The sequence below is a fragment of the Solanum stenotomum genome, chromosome 6 (genome assembly GCF_019186545.1).
Source record: "Solanum stenotomum isolate F172 chromosome 6, ASM1918654v1, whole genome shotgun sequence".
Taxonomy (NCBI): Eukaryota; Viridiplantae; Streptophyta; class Magnoliopsida; order Solanales; family Solanaceae; genus Solanum; species Solanum stenotomum.
Genome location: NC_064287.1, coordinates 55,344,663 through 55,366,202, shown reverse-complemented (window position 1 = coordinate 55,366,202; position 21,540 = coordinate 55,344,663). Strand labels below are relative to the sequence as shown.

The window sequence follows — 21,540 nt, the reverse complement described above, 5'->3', positions numbered from 1 at the left end:
AGAGTCCAGCTTTCCTCCTCACTCAGAAAGCGCATCTGGTGAAGGGAATTGCCAGAGCTAGCACAAGATGCAACATCTACAAGCCTTGTGGTCAACAAGATTCGACTTCCATTATGATCATCCGGAAATGATCTCCTCACATGCTTCCAAGCCTCGATGGACCACATATCATCTAGGACAATAAGATACTTCATCCCTTTTAAACTTCGATAAACTCTTTCAGCCAATTGCTCAGTAGTACTGTTACTTTCTACTTCATCGTTGACCACGCCAATGGAGCGAAGAATACCAAGAAAAATTTCTCTGTTGTCAAATTTTTGAGATACATTTGTCCATGCTCGAACATAAAAATTGTATGTAATCGCAGAATCATCATAAACTCTTCTAGCCAGTGTGGTCTTGCCAATGCCACCCATCCCTATAATGGGGACAACTTCGAGTCTTGATGATTGCACGATGAGTCTATCTTTTATCCTTAGCAAGTCTTCATCCAGTCCAATGATTACATCTTTTTGATCCAAAGGGAGCAGTGAGAAAGTATCTCTTGAATGTGAGATTTTGCTGTTAAAACTGCTGACCTTTATCTTTTCCATAACCTCTTTTTGTATGAAACCAATTTCTTCAATTGCATATTCCAAGTTTTGATGAAAGATCATATAAGCCTTTCTTTGTACTCGCTTTCTTTGTACTAAGACAGAGCTATCATATACATGTGAGTCAATAGTATCTTCCACTCGACCAGCAGCATCTTGGATCATCCTTTCGAGATGCTTCATCTTTACATCTTCATGGAAAATATTAGTAAAATCCTCAAGAAAGGTTTTAAGGAAGGTGTATTTCTCACTGAGGACTTCAGTTTGCTCTTTTTTGTAAAGAAGAGAATGTGATGTATGAGTTTGAGATAGATTATCCAGGGTTTGCAGAAGTGAAGTCACAGCAGCATACGCCGCCATATCGCTGTTTGTTAGTTCTAAACAGGACAGTAGGAGGAAGTTCTGAGTTGTTGATTTAGATGCTCAAAACCAATTCTTTATGAAAGAAGAAGGCAGTGTAATGGATGGGAATGAAAGACTTTTTAGTCTTTGTAAAGAGAAGTCTTCTCTTTGTGTCTGTTTCTCTCCAAGAGAGTAGTGGTGGGGTTGGTGGAAGGGTAGAAGTGAGAATTCTTGTTTTGCTCATTGAATTATTTGTCAGATTGAGACTCAAATAATATTTAAAGACTTGTACCAAAAAGCAAGTTGGAATAGTTTGTCAAAGACCCAAAGTCATACAACTTGCCCAAACTACATTCATACTAGAGAGCCACTGTTCGGACATATCTTCGTCAGGTAATTTCAAAATCTACAAGTTTTACTCCGGATATGACCCTAGGTAGGAAGGAGTGAAAGTTGAGGATTAGATTAGAAGGTTAGTAGGTAGCCAAGTATTGTTGCACTTTGTTTCTTTTTCTTCGATGTGCATTACTACTTGTTGCTTCATTTGATTTGTATCTTGCTATTTTGCTGTCATATTTTCTTGCTACCATGCTTCAAATTCTTTTCTTTATTATTATGTCGAGGGTCTATCGAAAACAACCTCTCTCTACACCACAAAGGTAAGGATAAGGTTTGTTTACATCCTATCACCCTAGTCTTCACTTGTGAGATTACACTAGATATGTTGTTTTTACAAGTTTTACTCCATGACAATGTACTGGAGTTTCTGCTATGGAATTTGAAACTATTATTGTTTACAAAATTAAATAATCTTTTTTAGAATTGCTATTTTTTAAAATTTAATTATTTAATTCAAAGTTCACACCGAAAGTAAGATATTTTCAGTGTGTGTGTGTGTGGGGGGGGGGGGGGGGGGGGGGGGGGGGGGGGGGGGGGGGGGGGGGGGGGGGGGGGGGGGGGGGGATGTAAGAATTGGATTAATACTAGGTTCTGATATCGTGCATAGACATGTGTGTGTTTAAATATTAAAATATTTGAATTCGTAATTTTAAAATATTTGGTGTAATTTCATTTATCAAGTCAGAAAAGATAGAATAAATGTAGATCTTATGTTGTTTTTGAAAGATGGTCAATGAAGTCATGTGTTGAAAATTATGGGACTTTAAATTCAAATTCTAGATATAGCTAACTAAGTACACGTGATGATTTCTTCTTATCAGTTCAAGCTTTGATAACAAAGTTACTTTATGCATGGTTGGTGAGGAATAATAGATATAGTATATCATAAAAAGTTACTTTATTATTAAATTGGAGTGTGATAACGATAATTATGGATGTCATTATCACACTTACCTACTGATTATATTTAAAGTTGAATTATATACTAGGATTAAGGAACATAGGATTTTATTAGTGGTTAATTAGCTGTTCAAGTTACTTAAAAATATATTTAAGTGGCCCTAAGGATAAGTATTCTAGTTCTAGTACTATGTATAATTGATTCCTCATTTTAGGTATATATTTTGGATTTACTGATATAAAAATATTAAGAGTGCACAAAAATAATTTCGTTCCGACAAATATATGTCATTGGCCTAATAGCTTTGAGCGTAATATGCAATTAAAGACTCGATGGTTCAAAAACTCTACAATTCACATCAGATATCACATTTCGTTGATAGTTGTGACATTGTTTTTGATGGATTTTGTCTTTGACAAGGTTTAAATCTAAAATAATTTCTCATGGTTATGGTAATTAATAAAATTCGTTAATTGCCCAAAAAAAAATAGAGGAGTAAGGTTAAATCTAGTCTTTCATATTTTTATCAATCAAGGACATGTGTAATTGCACGAAGAACAATCAAGGACATGTGTAATTGCACGAAGAAAGATAAAACTATCTCTGGCTTCTGAAGTAGACATGTTGTCCAAGCCGTGTGTCACCTTCTAGCGACTTATACTAAGTAAGTAGTAATGAATGGAAAACATACTAAAGAAAAAAAAAGGTATTTGAATCCAAAATCGAACAATTACTTACTATATTTTGTAAATAATATCATGATTGTAAGCGTCTAAAGTTTCAATCTTGAAATACAGTAAACAGGAAAAGAAAAATAGCAAGCAAACAATAATATTTGTATTTGAATAAATGCGAAGGTTACAATCTTTATAAAATCTCTTTAAAAAAGATATGTAATCCCCTGATTCTTCTCTCCACAGATGTTCTTGATTTGGCGGAATACTTGCGGCTCAATACTTGGAGCAAAGACTTCTTTGTATGTGGATGACTTGCAGATCACCACTGAAGAGCAATTATGTATTTTTTGTGTGAATGTATGGGTGTATATCTCTTTGGTCTTATGAAGACCTCTTTATATAGGCTTGAGCTAGGACTTTAGGGGTATTTTGGTCCAAGCAATTTTGACCCCTGGGCCTGAAGGATATGAGTTGGGCTCATCTTGTCAATTTAATGGACTGGCCCAAATGTTATTTGGACTTGATTTAAGTCATATAATTCTGACATAAATATTAATCCGACTTTATTAACCAATAATTTGACTTGGTCAATGTATCGTGAATTTAAGATTTAATCCAAATTTAGTATGGATTTATCAATAAAACTTCACTATCTACAAATGCCCCCTGCTTCGAGGCTTGTTGCGGTGTCCAACTTGTTGAACCTTTAAAGACAAGACTTGAAGCAGTCGTAATTTTTTTTTTTTTTTTTTTTTTTTGGAGTCTTCCAAAACTTTCCATATTTGATTCCAATGAAAATTTTCCATAACTTGATTCCAATGGAATTTTCCATAACTTGATTCCTATAGAAACTTACCATAATTCGGTTCCTAGGAAAATTTACCATAATTTTGTTTTAAATATGGTTTTTTTTTTTCATAATTTGTAGGAACACAACTTATGTACTTTTGATTTCTATAAATACCCATATTCTTGTCAACTTGAGGCATACCAAACTCAATTTTCGTCACTTTTTTTTTCAGCACAGCACGCCCGTGGTGGAAAAATCATAACTTGTTGTAGAATCGTCGAAATCATGATGCGTTTGATGTTCCAGAAACTACACTCAGAGGGCTACGACATATCCGAAATTCAAAATCAAAATCCTTTTGAATTGATGGGAATTGATTTTTGAAGTTTGCTATCAAATCTGTCTTCTTTTTTTATAGCTCTATGCAGTCCCACCAAATCGTCTCTATCGTGGTGTAGGAGAATCCGAATGACGAACGACTTGTTTCTACAGAAACTAGACATCAAAGTCTACAACATATCCAAAAATCAAGGTAAAATTCTTCATGGATTGACGAGAATTAATTTTTGAAGTTGGTCTTCAACTCTGTCATTATTGTTTTGCAGATTGTGGAGTCTCACCAAAACGTTTGCATCTTGGTGTAGGAGAGCTAGAAGACCGACTTGATTCAATAGAAAATAGACTCTTAAGTCTACAACCTATCCAAAAATCAAACTCAAAGTTCTCATGAATTCACCAAAATTGATATTTTTAAATTTAGCGATCCAATTGACTTTGGACAACATCCATGAGTTCACTTCTCTGCATCTTTGCCGAAGAGCCGCATATTGATTTCTGCATTGATTGAGAATTTTGTCATCATCTACATGGAGAGACAACATAAAACTCTTGAGCCAATAGGACCACATTCATCATGACGAGCGCGAGAGCATATGCCATAATTTTCACTATGTCGATTTGAAGCTTCGTGCAATTTGCACCGGGAGACACATCACTTTTCCTTTTTTCTTGCAGGTTTATGATGGACCGCAAAAAGTCTCAATATCAGACCAAAAAAACGTGAGGTGTAATCCATAATTGGTGAGGAACCATTTGGTGCAAAAAAATTTTTAGCGATTATTGCTTTGGTTGAGATGAACCACACTTCGTGCATCTTCTTTTGTAACTGCGGTTTTAGTGACGAACCACACTTAGTAAACCTTCTTCTGCAATTGCAGCTTTGATGACGAATCATACGTGGATCATCCTCTTTTAGAGTTGTGGCTTTGATGACGAACCACACATGAAATATCTTCTTTCTTTTCGCAGTTGCGGCTTCGACGACGAACCACACTTGATGCCTCTTCCTTTGTAATTGCGGCTTTAGCGATGAACCACACTTAGTACATCTTCTTCTACAATGGCGGCTTTGAGGACAAATCATATGTGGATCATCTTCTTTTAGTGTTGTGGCCTTGATGAAGAACCACACATGGTTTTTTTTTTCTTTTTGCAGATTGCGACTTCGACGACGAACCACACTTGATATCTCTTCTTTTGTAGTTTCAACTTTGATGACGAACCACACTTGGTGCCTCTTCTTTTGCAATTGCGGCTTTAGCGATGAACCACACTTAGTACATCTTCTTCTACAATTGCGGCGCGGAACATCTTCTTTTAGAGTTGTGGCTTTGATGAAGAATCACACATGAAATATCCTTCTTCTATTTTTTTTTGCAGTTGCGGCTTCGACGACGAACCACACTTGATATCTCTTCTTTGAAGGATCTTGTCGAGAATTTCTTCAAGTCGTACGCACAGTATAATACTTTAAGATCATCAAAGATGACTAGAGAATTACATGAAAAGGCCCTCTCTGATGCGCAACGCCCATCTCGATGATGCAAAGCTGGCACATGAAAAGTTGGATGGATCCATGGAAAAACTTCAAGCTACTCTAGCAGATGTGGAAAAAGACTTAAAAGCGTTGACTTCCAAGAAAAAAAAGGTCACCACGCTCATTAACAAATATCAGGAGAAGCTGTCCAAAGGTCAAGAGAATGTCACCATTACGGAGGGCGAGATTTATACCATTGAGGCAAATAATGTGATGTCTAACGATGAAGTTGAGAGACTAGCCAAGCTAGAAGGGACGGTTGAGAAAAGTCGCCAAGAAATCATAAACTTCAAACTTCTTCCGTAGTTAGATTTTTTATATATATTTGCTTAGGATTTTCTAATTTGCTCATTATGGTGTAGTGGTTCTTTTTTTTGAAGCAATAAAATAGTGACTTATATTTCAATAAGAATTTTCTCCTCTTGAATTTTGATTGTTTCTTTCCACGAGCCCCCTTTCCTTATTAAAAAAGACTCCATAAGCTAGCGTTTATATGAGGATAGCAGCAAAACGTTAACTTTTCAGCTTTCTTCAGCTTTGCGCACATGAGGAAGAAAATTCATAACGTGGAGTAGAAGCGCCGGAATAATGAGCTTCTTTTTTTTTTGGTTGGAAAGACGACTTCGAGATCTTCAATCCATATAAAATCACGTCTATAGGATTTACGGATTAATACAGATTTTTCTTCAAAGTCAGCTCAAAATCTGGGTGTTTGAATTTTTAGCTTTGCGCACATGTGGAAGAAAATTCATAACGTGGAGTAGGAGCGCCGGAATAATGAGCTTCTTTTTTTTTTGTTATAAAGACGACTTCGAGATCTTCAATCCACATAAAAAATCACGTCTATAGGATTTACGGATTAATACAGATTTGTCTTCAAAGTCAGCTCAAAATCTAGGTGTTTGAATTTTCAGCTTTCTTCAACTTTGCGCACATGTGGAAGAAAATTCATAACGCGGAGTAGGAGAGCCGGAATACTGAGCTTCTTTTTTTGTTGGAAAGATGACTTTGAGATCTTCAATCCATATAAAAATCACGTCCATAGGATTTACGGATTAATATAGATTTGTCTCCAAAGCCAGCTCGAAATCCGCGTGCTTGAATTTTCAGGTTTGCGCACATGTGGAAGAAAATTCATAACGTGGAGTAGGAGAGCCAGAATACTAAGCTTCTTTTTTTGTTGGAAAGACGACTTCGAGGTCTTCAATCCATATAAAAATCACATCCATAGGGTTTACGGATTAATACAGATTTGTCTCCAAAGTCAGCTCGAAATCCGCGTGCTTGAATTTTTAGCTTTCTTCAGCTTTGCGCACATGTGGAAGAAAATTCATAACGTGGAGTAGGAGAGCCAGAATAATGAGCTTCCTTTTTTGTTGGAAAGACGACTTCAAGATCTTCAATCCATATAAAAACCACGTCTATAGGATTTACGGATTAATACAGAGTTGTCTTCAAAGTCAGCTCAAACTCTGGGTGCTTGAATTTTCATTTGAAAGAATTAGCATGATATTCACATGACTTTTTTTTTTTTTAATTCTTATGACTGAACCTAGAGTAATAATACTCTAAGCTGCCTACGTACCTCAGTGAAGAGGATCAAGTCATTACGTAGTTCAGAGAGTGAATTTTTTTTTTTTTGTGGAGCCGTACACAGTTTATACTCTTGCGGGCCAGGAGTATGACACCGCTTCAAGGATAGTACTTCTTCAAGAATTTTCCATTGATGGGACCAATCCGCAAGCCGTCTGCATCCACAATTTTGTAAGCTCCGCTTGAATAGACTTCTTGAATGGCATATGGTCCGTCTCATTTTGATGTGAACTTGCTTTTCGATTTATGAGATATGATAATTGGTCTTCTTACCACAAGGACTTGATCACCGACTTGGAAAGACCTTAGGCGAACCTTTTTATTGAAAGCACGGGAAAGACGAGCTTGATAGCACTCAAAACTTTGTTGAGCTTCCAACCTTTTCTCATTGAGAGATTCTAACTCTTCAAGGCGCAGACAAGCATTTTCTTCTTCAGTAAGTCCCTCTTGGATGGCAAGCCTCAATGACGGTATTTGTCGTTCAAGTGGAAGGACTGCTTCAGTTCCAAAAACAAGAGAATAAGGAGTTGCTTGAGTCGGCGTACGAAGAGTCGTCCGGTATGCCCAAAGAGCTTCTTCCATTCTATCATGCCAATCCCTTTTAGATTTGGAGACGACCTTCTTTAACAAGTTGCATAAGGTCTTGTTAAATTCTTCAACTAGTCCATTTGCAGCAGCATAATACATTGATGAATTACGTTACTTGAAGCCAAAAAGGTCGCAGATCTTATCCATCAATTTATTGGTGAATGACTTTCCATTAGCTGTTAGTATATAACTAGGAATGCCAAAACGATAGATGATGTTCACCCTGATGAAGTTTGCAACATTTTCCTTCTTTACTTCTTTGAGGGCTACGGCCTCAGCCCATTTTGAGAAGTAATCTGTCGCAGCCAAGATGTACAAGTGACCACCAGAAGATTTAGGTAGTGGTCCAACCACGTCTAGCCCCCAAGCATCAAATGGCCAAGATGCAACAGTCGGATGTAATACATCAGGAGGTTGGTGCATAAAGTTTGCATGAAATTGGCATGCTTGACATCTTCAAGCATAATCCAAGCAATCTTTTACCATTGTTGGCCAATAATACCCCATTCTTTTTATATGAAAGTGTAATCTGGGCCCAGATTGATGTGATCCACAAACTCCAGAATGTGCTTCTTGCATAGCTTGAATCGCTTCTTCTTCCCCCAAACAACGCAAGAGGACTCCCTCGAATGATCTTCGATATAGAGTATCTTTGTAGTAAAGAAACCTAGGAGCACGACGACAAATTTCGGTCTTTCTCTTTAGATCTTCTGGAAGTATATTATAACACAAGTAATCAATCAGAGCATGTCTCCAATCAACTATCTCAGCTTGTGAGACAGCTACAAGATGTTCAAATTTGCTTTCTTCATCCACATCCGGTGGTACTATCCATTTTTGGCAGATAGTGATTTGCGCTTGATCAGGCAGAGTTAAAGTTGAAGCCAAAGCGGCTAAAGCATCAGCTTTCTTATTCTCCTTTCTTGGAACATGTTGAAGAGTTACATATTCGAGCCATCTAATCAATTGTTGTGCATAGTCATGATAGAGACGCAATTCTGGCTTTTTGACTTCATAGCTACCCAACAATTGATTGATCACTAATTCAGAGTCTCCAAAAACTTGTAATTGCAATTGCTTCATATCAACTGACATTTCAAGCCCAAGTATTAAGGCTTGATATTCTGCAACATTATTGGAGCAACATTGCATTAAGGTGAAGGAATACGACAAGATCTCCTCTCGATAAGTGACAAATATCACCCCAGCGCCAGCCCCTTCGCGATATGAGGCCCCATCAAAATACATCTTCCAAGGTGGTTGAGCTTCAACAACCATTGCATCTTCATCAGGTAGTTCATCAGTGAGTTCCCAATCATCAGGTATCGGGTGGTTTGCTAAGAAGTCTGCCAATGCTTGCCCTTTCACAGCCTTTTGAGGAACATACACAATTTCAAATTGTTGAAACTGGAGATACCATCTTGCTAGTCGATCATTGAGGACAGGTTTCAACATCACAAATTTGATGGGGTTGGCTTTAGAAATAAGATAGACGACTTGAGTTTGAAAGTAGTGTTTCATCTTCTGAATTGAGAAGACTAAGGCCAAACGTAGCTTTTCGATTGGCAAGTACTTCAACTCATTTGATGTCATCATCCTACTCAAGTAGTAAAGGGAATTTTCTTTCCATTTGCCATTCTCTTAGGCTAAGAGTGCTCCCACTGATCTTTCTTGAGCTAATATGTAAAGTATCAATGGCTTTCCAGGAATAGGAGCTGCTAAAACTGGTGGTTTTGTCAAGTAAGACTTGATGCTCTCAAAGGCATTACAACAAGCTTGGTCCCATTCGAAAAGAGTGCCATTTTTCATAAGGCGGCTGAATGGTTGGCACTTTTCTGCTAGATTCGAGATGAATCTCCTAAGATATGCTAGCTTCCCTTGCAGGCTCTTCAATTCATGGATGTTTCTTGGCTCTACCATCTTCAGAATTGAATTTACTTTTACTTGATCAATTTCTATTCCTCGATGTCGTACAATGAAGCCAAGGAATTTTCCAGAGGTAACCCCAAACGCACATTTCAAAGGATTCATTCTAAGTTGATACCTTCGTAGTAAATCAAACACCATCCTCAAGTCTTGCAAGTGATCACACTTTTTTCTTGATTTCACTACTAAATCATCAATATAACATTCAACGTTTTTGTGAAGAATGTTATCAAAAATGTTTTGCATAGCTCTTTGGTATGTTGTTCCTACGTTCTTCAAGTCGAAAGGCATTACTTTGTAGCAATAAATGCCCTTAGGAGTGCGAAATGCGGTCAACTCTTCATCTTTTGGAGACATGCAGATCTGATTGTAGCCGGATGAACCATCTATAAAAGACATCGCCTCATACCCAATAATGGCATCAATCATAAGCTCAGGGATAGGAAGTGGAAACTCATCTTTGGGGCATGCATTATTGAGATCCCTAAAGTCAACGCAAACTCGAATTTGCCCATTCTTTTTCCTCACGGGGACAATACTTGAAACCCATGTGAGGTACTTAACTTCACGGATAAAGCCAGCCTCAATAAGCTTGTTAACTTCAGTTTCGATCACGAGAACCAATTCAGGCCTAAAACGCCGTTGAGCTTGCTTAATGGGATGTGCACCGCTTTTCACAGCAAGATGATGGACTGCTACCTTCAGGTCTAATCCAGGCATTTCTTTGTAACTCCAGGCAAATACATCTTTATACTCTTTGAGTAAGTCAACGTAGGCCTTTTCATCATCGCTCGCCAGTGAAGCATTCACATAAGTGGGTTTTGGATCTTTATCAGTTCCAAGGTTGATTTCTTTCAATGCATCAACTGTCACCTTTACTCCTTTTTCAAGTTCGGGTGGCGCATCTTTAGCATCTTCATCTTCTTGAGGTTCTCCATCATTGAAAGATATATGGTAACACCATGAAACATTCCCCAACTCTCCATCAATTTTAATTGGAGAAAAAATGTCTTTCATCTTGTGTAGCGACGTGATATGAAGAGCCAACATTTTCTTCATCTTCACCACATTGCTTGGTGTAGGCCACAACATGTGAATTTGCCTTTAGTACTTCTCCACATGAGACCACAATGTTTGTCTGTCGCCTCATTCTAGAAGGGATTAGACTTTGAAAGTCTTTATGAGCATTTTGAGATTTTGGTAAAACAGATGCTTGCATACTCTTGCTATTTCTCCAAACCTTGTTTTTCTTCCTCAATAGCCCTAACCTCTCAAATACAGAAATCCTCTTCGTTGAGATTCCAAGTCGATCAAAGACAGAAGGCATTTTGTTAGAATTAGTAGACTCAACTTCCACAGTTATGTAGTTGTTGCTTACCCTTTTTATGGAGATGCGGATAGGTGGAGGTTGTTTGTAGCCCAACCCTTCATGTTGTTGCCTCATAGCAGGTTCTGATGGAAGCTTCCCCAATTTTGATGGTTCGTTTGGATCGAATCCAGCTTTTGCTAGCAGCCTGTAAGCATTATGATCAAAACCTTCTTCTGTACGCTTCATTGGGAGAGCTTCATATAGGGGTGACTTAAGGGCCACAAATTTTCCGTGAAGTAATGACTTAGGAGCCACAGACTTCCCAAGTAATTTTGTGGATGACTTCACCGTATCAATTTGCCTTACAGGAAGGGTCAACCCTTTCAGCGCATTTTCTCGCAACTTGAGAGAGTGTCCTTTGTCCTCCTTTGCCTTTGGGACATAACGAAGAATGGGTGTGACCTTTTTACTTGAAAAGGCACCAATCACGTTAGGCATCTTGTTTGGATTTCCAAGCTTTGAAACTTCCTTGTTTGCGACTTTTGCCTTACCGACCACTATTTTAGCCATTTTGTTAAGGAGTCCGACATCTCCGGATGCAATGGCATCAAATTTTATGGAATATTTCTTCAAGTAAAACTTTGCGTCAGCAAAGTGAGCTTCAGCTTCAGTGAATGAATTATCATCCGCAATAATACTTTTTGCAACTCCATCCTCATAATACTTCAAACATTGGTGGTAGGTAGATGGGATTACTTTGTTCTCATGTACCCATGGCCTACCAAGCAAAATGTTATATGAAGTCTTCGCATCAATTACATGTAACCACACGCTTGATTGCAACTCTCCGATGGTAAGGTCTATTTTGACGGACCCTATGGACCTTTGTCCTCCTTGATTAAATCATTGGATCATCAAGCGACTATCAATAAGATCTGTTGTTGATATCCCAAGTTTTTTCATTGTGTGAATTGGAAGGATGTTGATTCCAGATCCTCCATTGACTAGGATTCTATTCGCCCTTTTCTCACGTGCAAAACCAACCATGAATAAAGGGCGATTATGAAATGTGTCACCAAACAGAAAATCATCATCAGAGAATGTGATTTTAGCCATACATGCATTTTCGACTCCAGGAGATGACCGTGGAGCATTTTTTGGTGATGGACATGATGGATTTTCAACTTCAGGAGACAGCTTTGGAGCATCTTTTGGTGATGGACATAATGGAGTTTCATCTTTCGCTTCATTTTCATCAACATTACAACATAGAGCTTTTGTGTCATCGCTTGTGAACTTGGTGTAACACCAATTTGGCAAATATTCTCCTAATATAATGGGTCTCCACAACTCCTGGTAGTGGTGCACCTTTATTTCCTTCGTCTTTGAATGCACAATCAAAGTTTTGGTTTTGGGTCTCCTTACCATCTTTTCCCTGACGTGTTGCTTTGTTGAATCCTTATACGAACTCACTTTTCTGCGTCTACGTAGAGTCACAAGAGTCCAACCCCAATCATCATGATTATCTACTAGGTCTTCATATTGTCTTGTCAATCCCTCTCCTACAGAAGCCACATCACTTAGTATAGGAAGAGAAAACAAATTATTTACTTCAATGGGCTCGAAGTCTCCAAACTTAATCATTCTTGTCTGGTTGGTGTTTGGAATGTCTTGCTCCATATTTCCTTCAACAAAATTGCAGGTCAGGACCGGATTGAGTAAGTCAGAAGCGATACTGACTTGGTTTGAACTCAATTTCTCATCTTCAAGTTCAATCTTTCCTTCGCGAGATAAGTCCATGATTTTATCCTTGAAGACGAAGCATTTCTCGATAGGGTGTCCAACCAGCCGGTGATATTTGCAGTATTTTGGATCATCACCCTTCCCTGCTTCATCTGGTCGTTTCATCTCTGGTAACTCAAAAAGTTTCATCTCAAGGAGTTCATCAAAGATTGCGGAAACATCTGAGTCAAGAAATGGGTAGTCCTTCCACTGCATTTCCTTCAAGGTGAGCTTTTGATTTGTCCTTCCTTCAAAAGAATTCGCTATTGCACTCTGCGTATTGCCCACCCTTGTGGTGACTTTCACATGAGAGGCATTGACGTTCATGGATTCTTTGTTTTCAGTTTTTGGCAAATATTTTCCCACTTTCTTGAATTCTTGCCTTTCTTTGACTTTGCGGAGTTCGTGGACAGGTGGTGCTTCAGTTCCAACCGACGACATGCTCAACTCCATATCATGAGCGCGAGTAGCCAACTCTTCAAAAGTTTTAGGCTTTATGCCTTGCAAAATATAGCGGAGACCCCAATGCATACCTTGAATGCACATCTATATGCCTGAAGCTTCACTAAGTCTATCTTTACAGTTTAGACTTGCATGCCTCCATCGGTTGATGAAGTCAAAGACTGGTTCTTCATTTCACTGACGTGTGTTTGTAAGTTTCACCATGCTTACAATACGTCTTGTGCTACATAAGCGGTTGAGAAATTCTTGCTCCATTTGTTCCCAAATATCAATGGAACCAGACTCAAGGTCCGTGTACCAATCAAAAGCATTGCCCTTAAGGGAGCAAACAAATTGTTTGACGAGGTAATAGCCGTATGTTCCAGCATTGTTGCAGGTTTCAATGAAGTGCGCCACATGCTGCTATGGGCTTCCCTTACCATCGAACTGTTGAAACTTTGGAGGTTGATAACCGGCAGACATTTTCAAACTATCAATCCTTGTAGTGTATGGCCTTGCATATGCCAAGGAGGATTTTGTAGCAACCTCGTACTTGTCTTTAATGGTACCCATGATGAACTCCCTGATTTGGTTGATCGGGATCGTTCCTTCCGAAGAAATTTGGATCTCTTTAGCATATTCAACATGGTTTGTGCGGCGATCGACTGTCTTTTGGACTTGCGAACGTTTTCCAGGTGCGTGACTTGATTTTTCATCCATCATGCCTTCCACCCTATCAGTTAGCTTAACAATTCGAGCATCTTGATCTTGAACATACTTGGTCAAGCCTTCAATAGCCCTTGTCAAGCTCACAAGTTGTTCTTCTACGGATGAAGCGTTAGTCACAATTGCGTGCATTACCATAGTAGGTGGCGGAGAGTAGCGTTGATTTTCTTTAACATGAGATGAAAACATGTTACGCGGGGTAGATCCCGTGCTTAAAATATCATTGTCAGTCGAAGCGAAGGACTTCTCGTATATAGATGGGCTTAATTGGGCAAGAACCCTCACGACCATTTCAATAATGTTTTCCTTTGCAGCTTTTGTAGGAGACTTTATATGTTTTAGAGACAAACCAAAGACAGTAGCAGATTCTGACGGCACTCGTGAGGCTTGTTGTCCCAGCAATTTGGCTTGGTTCCTTGTGATAGGTCCCATGCTTCCCGCAGTAACATCGAGGATGTTTTCGACATCGATGCAGAACTTGGATCCATCAGTTTTTGCAGATGCAGATACGGATTTCGATGTCGATGCAGATTTCAATCCAGATGCAGATTTTGATTCAGATGCGGATACGGATGTAGATCCAGATTTGGATGCAGATGTGGATTTCGAGTTTGAAAGTCATCTCGGTGTTTTTGAACTTTGGTTGTCTTGAAGAGAAGAGATGAGATGTAAAGATTGTCCCACTGGGCGTGCCAATTTGTAAGCGTCTAAAGTTTCAATCCTGAAATACAGTAAACAGGAAAAGAAAAATAGCAAGCAAACAATAATATTTGTATTTGAATAAATGCGAAGGTTACAATCTTTATAAAATCTCTTTAAAAAAGATATGTAATCCCCTGATTCTTCTCTCCACAGATGTTCTTGATTTGGCGGAATACTTGCGGCTCAATACTTGGAGCAAAGACTTCTTTGTATGTGGATGACTTGCAGATCACCACTGAAGAGCAATTATGTATTTTTTGTGTGGATGTATGGGTGTATATCTCTTTGGTCTTATGAAGACCTCTTTATATAGGCTTGAGCTAGGACTTTAGGGGTATTTTGGTCCAAGCAATTTTGACCCCTGGGCCTGAAGGATATGAGTTGGGCTCATCTTGTCAATTTAATGGACTGGCCCAAATGTTATTTGGGCTTGATTTAAGTCATATAATTCTGACATAAATATTAATCCGACTTTATTAACCAATAATTTGACTTGGTCAACGTATTGTGAATTTAAGATTTAATCCAAATTTAGTATGGATTTATCAATAAAACTTCACTGTCTACAATGATAAAATAATATTCGCTTTAATTTAATATATACAATACCTTTTTCCTTTTAATTAATTCAAAAAAGAGTAATAAGTTCTTTTTATTTCATAAATATTTAATAACGCTATCAATATATAAAAAAATGTGGATCTTAAAAGTGTAACTTTTCATTATTATCTATAGAAATAAAAAATAGTAAGAACTAATTGTATATTAGAATTTAGAAATAAAAAATACAAACTAGTATTGATAGTCAATGGCATTTCGGTAGTTTATAGGTGTTTGGATGGCAAAATGAAAGTTTAGTCGACACGTGGTTGAAGGATATTTTGAGGTTAAAATATCTAGAGACCTAAACCTGCCACCAGAGGAAGTCCACGTCATCAGCCAGCTAACGAAGATATTTTTATGGCTGACCCAATAGTCTATGTGGCAGGAATAAAAACAGCATCTTTGGATTATTTTTTTCTTGTTTTTCATCTTTATTTGGTGTTCGATATTTGATATCCGCATTGGAATCTGATTAGCATTTTTTTATCAAGGATTAAGATGAGGAAAACGAGATAGAAATAGTTCGAACATATATCAAGAGATGCAGGAATGAGTGTACCAATAAGAAGGTGTGAAGAGATTGATTTGTAACAGATTTTATGAGAGGTACAAATAAGACGAAGAGGAATTGAAAAGATGTGATTTAGATATGACATGACACATCTTCGAAATACATGACCTAAAAAGAAGATATGAAGATCGAAAATTATAGTACAAGAATAGTAAATAGTCGAGTATTGTCATATTTCTTTGTGGGAGAAGCGGGGGATTAACTTTCTCTTCTCGCCTTCTCTTTATTTAGTAAATATTGATTAGTAGACATAGTCACATAGTATCTTATTCTTTAATTTTCACTATTGCATGTTGTTTCATTTACTTTATGTATCTTGATATTTATTGACGTTATTTTCCTTTGAATTCTACGTTGGTTACAGTACACTTCTTATATCCTACCTTTCTTATACCCACTTTTGGAAATCCACTACTATGTTTTTTTTAAAAAAAAAAATTGTTTTAGTTTGATAAGTTTTATTTGTTGAAATTGAAAAATTACAAAAATAGAATCATATTTTAGAATATCAATTTTATTTCATTTTCAAAAGAAAGAATAATTTTCAAAAAAGGAAAATCCTTTTCAAATTAGGTTTCAATAAATAAGTTTAGTATTATGATATTTTAATTTTCTTAATCTAGAATTAATTTGTATGTTTATTTTGGTATTTCTCTTTTTGGTAATTAACTTTCTATTTTTAGTTTTTTTTTTTAATATTCTCTTTAAAAAAAAGGAAAAGACGAAAAAGATAGACAAGAACCAATTGTAATTCAACACCCAAAAGATTCCTATTTTATTTTTCTAAAATAATATAACTCACATTTTTCACTCATTATCATTATGACGGACCATTCTATATTTCTTTTGGACCAAGGCACAATTCATACACATTGTTTTCAATCTCCCTTTCTTGAACATATGCACATGGGATGTTCCCACTCACATCCATATCTCTTTAGATACACAAAGACAATATAACAACCACAACAACGTATTCAGTGTAACAACGTATCAGGTCAAAAAAAAGAAAATAAATGTAAATCTTATATTGTTTTTGAAAGATGGTCAATGAAGCCATGTGTTGAAAATTATGCGATTTTAAATTCAAATTCTAGATATAGCTAACTAAGAACACGTGATGATTTCTTCTTATCAGTTCAAGCTATGTTAACAAAGTTACTTTATGCATGGTTGGTGAGGAGTAATAGATATAGTATATCATAGAATTAGTTGGCACACATACAAACGGACTTAGACGTTGCAATTATAAAAAAATCAATTAATAATTTTATGATCTTGATTTGCTAAAGTGAACAAGTAAAAAAGAAATATTCTTTAACTAAAGTATAACATCATGACTAAAATATGATATCCACAATTTTAATATATATTCAAATTAGAAAATGTAGTAAATTTGTTTTGAGACATACTAAAAAGCGAAATATGTTATATAAATTAAGATCGAAAGAGCAAAGCAAAATAAAGAGAAGATTACATTTCACGTATTTGAAATTTTTCAACGTCTCTTTACTTATATTGTTTTGAACTAAAGAAAAAAATAAAATTGACTAATTAAAGGTCAACATATTTAAAATGATAAAACATTATTGTAACAAAAGAAGCAAGTAAAACACAAAAAAATGTTAAAAGTATAGATAAGAGTTAAGACGAGCAAAACAAAGAAACACTAAGGGTGTGTTTGGTATGGACGAAAAGATTTTGTTGAGAAGAACTGATTTATAGAATCAATTTCAATAAAAAGAGAAGTTATTCAACTATATACACATTTCAAAGGTAATGCATTCTTTCTGATGAATGTATATAGATATCAGATTCACAAAACTACGTCTCAGTCCTGAACAAGTTGAAACATGACTATTTCACTAACTTATAACTTCCCAGAATTTGAAAAAAAAAAATCGAAATACACAGACAGGAAAGATCATGAACTTCTGCAAATTTGCTTGAGTATATATACCTTATGGTACTCTCCATCTTCTAGTCGTTGCGACTGCAATGCACAAACCAATTTTAATTAGCACCTTTTATAGTATAAATAAGTGAAAATGATGAATATAAGAAATCTATACCTTTTTGATTAATATTTAGTCACGTATAGAGTTCACATGAATAACGAGGTCATCATTTCCCAAGCTTTGTTGCTCCGCTTGTATTTGCTCTGCTGAGACAAGAACAGAACGCATACATTCGTGTAGTTCAATCAGCTGTAGTGTCTGAATCTCCGCAAAGTCGAAAGGAATTTGCTCCAACAAATAGCAATCTGTTAGAACTAAGTGCTCAAGGCTTGGGAAATGATAACTTGTTGCTTCCCATTGCATCAGATTCATGTTCTCAAGAAGTAAAAACTTTAGCTTCAAGAATCCATCTTCGTCTTCATCACTTAGTTTCCAAATTAGTCCGTGAAAGGCATGATGTTTAAGTTTGAGCACCTCAAGATTAGGTAATTTTCTGAGAATGTTCATGTCTTCCCATTGTAGGTGTGTTCTGCATAATGTTAACTTCTTAAGGTTTGGTGGGAAATTGTCACAATGTGGAATGTGTAGCCAAGAAAGGTCCATCCAATCTTCGCTCATCCACCTGAAAATTAGCATATAACTCTCTCTGAACTCAACTTTGAGCTTCTCAAGCTGAGTTAAATGTACAAGATTATCAAGACAATAACACTTCTGAATAGTGTCTGAATAATCAAGGATTAAAATTCCCAACTTCTTCAAATTTGGAATTCTTAGAAACACCTCTTCATTACAAGATGAGGGCATCAATCCGGTTAACGTTTGTAAATGATTCTCCCTCTCAGCAATTAGTGATGTAGGTGGGGGTATGAAAAGACTAAACTTTTTTGTATGGATATGTCTTAGTTGAGGCATATTCACAACTTCCCATGGTAGGAACTGGGTTCTCAAACTTAAACCAGATGGACATAAATCATGAATAACTAAGTTCTGTATATTCCGTAGCTTGCATAGTGATTGCATAAGACCATCGAAGGACAGACAAGCAAGATACCTCAAATGAACAAGTTCTGATATGGACTGACCACAGAACAAAGAAGATGTAAAGCAAACATCTAATATCCTAAGTAATCTAAAGCTTGACTGTGAGAGGAAACAAAAAAAGTATGGATATTTGAAGAAAACAGAACGTGTGAGTGGCATAAGTTTAGAAAGTCCACTGTCTGTATACTTATGGAAATCAACTATACGACGTAGACAATTAATGTTTTCTAGAAGATCATCTTTGTAATACCTCGTTTTGAAGTGTATAAAATTTTCATATTGGGCTTCTCTTAAACACATATCTCGAATGAGATCATGCATCTTACAAGTCTTGATTTTTCCTAGGGAAGTATGCTTCCCCACCAAAACCAAACTTCTATCAACCAACTCCCTCAAATTTTCCTCCGCTACATCTTCTAGATTTTTATGATTAACTTTCTTGACGAAGTCCTCAGCAATCCATAACTTTATTAACTTCCAGACCGGGATCTCACGAGTTTCTGCAAAAACTCCCATATAAAGGAAGCATGTTTTCAAGTACTGAGGCAAGTGGTTGTAGCTCAAAGAAAGTATGTTCAAGCAATCCACAGTGTCACTGGTCATAAGTGACCCTACTTTTTCTGCAACATTCTCCCAAGAACTTGTTTCCTTGCTCATCTTGGAAAGTAGTCCACCAATTGCAACAACTGCAAGTGGCAACCCTTGACACTGATGGCCAACGTACCTCCCAATTTTCTCCAATTCCGGAGGGTAACCACCGTTCCCAAAGACCTTATCGCGTAAAAGAGTCCAGCTTTCCTCCATGCTCAGAAAACGCATCTGGTGAAGGGAATTGCCAGAGCAAGCACAAGAGGCAACATCTACAAGCCTTGTGGTCAACACGATTCGACTTCCATTACGATCATCTGGAAATGATCTCCTCACATGCTGCCAAGCCTCGATAGACCACATATCATCTAGGACAATAAGATACTTCCTCCCTTTTAAACTTCGATAAACTCTTTCAGCCAATTGGTCAGTAGTACTGTTTCTTTCTACTTCATCGTTGACCACGCCAATGGAGCGAAGAATACCAAGAAAAATTTCTCTAGTGTCAAATTCTTGAGATACATTTGTCCAAGCTCGCACATAAAAATGGTATGCAATCAAGGAATCATCATAAACTCTTCTAGCCAGTGTGGTCTTGCCAATACCACCCATCCCTATAATAGGGACAACTTCGAGTCTTGATGATTGCACAATGAGTCGATCTTTTATCTTTAGTAAATCTTCATCTAGTCCAACGATTATATCTTTTTGATCCAAAGGGAACTGTGAGGAAGTATATCTTGAATGTGAGATTTTGCTGTTAAAACTGCTGACCTTTATCTTTTTCATAACCTCTCTTTGTATCAAACCAATTTCCTCAATTGCATATTCCAAGTTTTGATGAAAGATCATATCAGCCTTTCTTCGTACTCGCTTGCTTTGTACTACGACAGAGCTATCATATGCATGTGAGTCGATGGTATCTTCCACTCCATTAGCAGCTTCTTGGATCATCCTTTCCAGATGCTTCATCTTTATATCTTCATTAAAAATATTAGTAAAATCCTCAAGAAAGGTTTTAAGGAAGGTGTACTTCTCACTGAGGACTTCAGTATGCTCTTTTTTGTAAAGAAGAGAATGTGATGTATGAGTTTGAGATAAATGATCCAGGGTTTGCAGAAGTGAAGTCACAGCAGCATACGCCGCCATATCGCTGTTTGTTAGTTTCTTACTAAACAGGACAGTAAGAGGTATGTGGAAGACTAGGAAGTTCTGAGTTGTTGATTTAGATGCTCAAAACCAGTTCTTTATGAAAGAAGAAGGCAATGTAATGGATGGGAATGCTAGACTTTTAGGCTATGTAAAGAGAAGTCTTCTCTTTGTGTCTGTTTCTCTTTGTGGGGTTGGTGGATGGTTAGAATAGAGAATTCTGAATTATTTTGATTGAAGTCAATGGTATTTAAGACTTGTACCAAAGTCATACAACTTGCCCAAACTACATTCATACTGTAATGAGCCACTTTTTGGTCATATCTTTGAAAAATAACTATGGTTAGGTAAAGTCACTTTCTTTGTCGAAAAAAATTGAAATGTCACTTTCTAAGATGGTCATTCAACTAATAGTTATTATTTATAAAAGGTCACTTTCTTTGTCGAAAAAAATTGGAATCAAGAAGAAGCGTGACTTTCTGCAATAATAATTAAGCACAAACAAGATCAACATTTATGTACGAACCCACAACAACAACAACAATAACAATAACAAAAATGCAATGTATAGAGAAAAAAAAGGGGAAAATGCATAAGTACTCCCCAGCCTATGTCCAAAATCCCAGAGACACACCTAACCTTTACTAAGGTCCTATTACCCCCCCGAACTTATTTTATATATAATTTTCTACCCCTTTTCGGCCTACGTGGCACTATCTTGTGGGCCCAGTGCGTGTTGACTATTTTTTCAAGGATAGTGCCACGTAGGCCGAAAAGGGGTAGGAAATTATATATAAAATAAGTTCAGGGGGGTAATAGGACCTTAGTAAAGGTTAGGTGTGTCTCAGGAATTTTGGGCATAGGCTGGGGGTACTTATGCATTTTCCCAAAAAAAAGAGAGGAAACTTTACTATGGGGGAAAAGAAGTTACTCTTGCAATCAAGAAGAAGCGTGACTTTCTGAAATAATAATTAAGCACAAACAA

At 37.0% G+C, this 21,540-nt stretch overlaps 1 protein-coding gene across 10 annotated transcripts in view; it reads right to left on the bottom strand.

Moving 5' to 3' along the window:
• The window catches only part of LOC125866712 (putative disease resistance RPP13-like protein 3), a 59,357-nt gene extending 38,542 nt beyond the window's left edge, over positions 1 to 20,815 (bottom strand). For 2 of the 10 annotated variants that reach the window (XM_049547042.1, XM_049547048.1), the window contains exon 1: positions 19,543 to 20,815. In XM_049547042.1, coding sequence (XP_049402999.1) covers positions 19,543 to 20,555 — 1,013 coding nt within the window. In that variant the 5' untranslated portion in view covers positions 20,556 to 20,815. Of the gene's footprint in view, positions 1 to 596; positions 1,160 to 17,891 lie in introns of those variants that run through there. The other 8 variants (XR_007446555.1, XM_049547043.1, XM_049547039.1 and 5 more) reach the window with 8 other exon arrangements.
• Between the last annotated feature and the right edge of the window lie 725 nt (positions 20,816 to 21,540).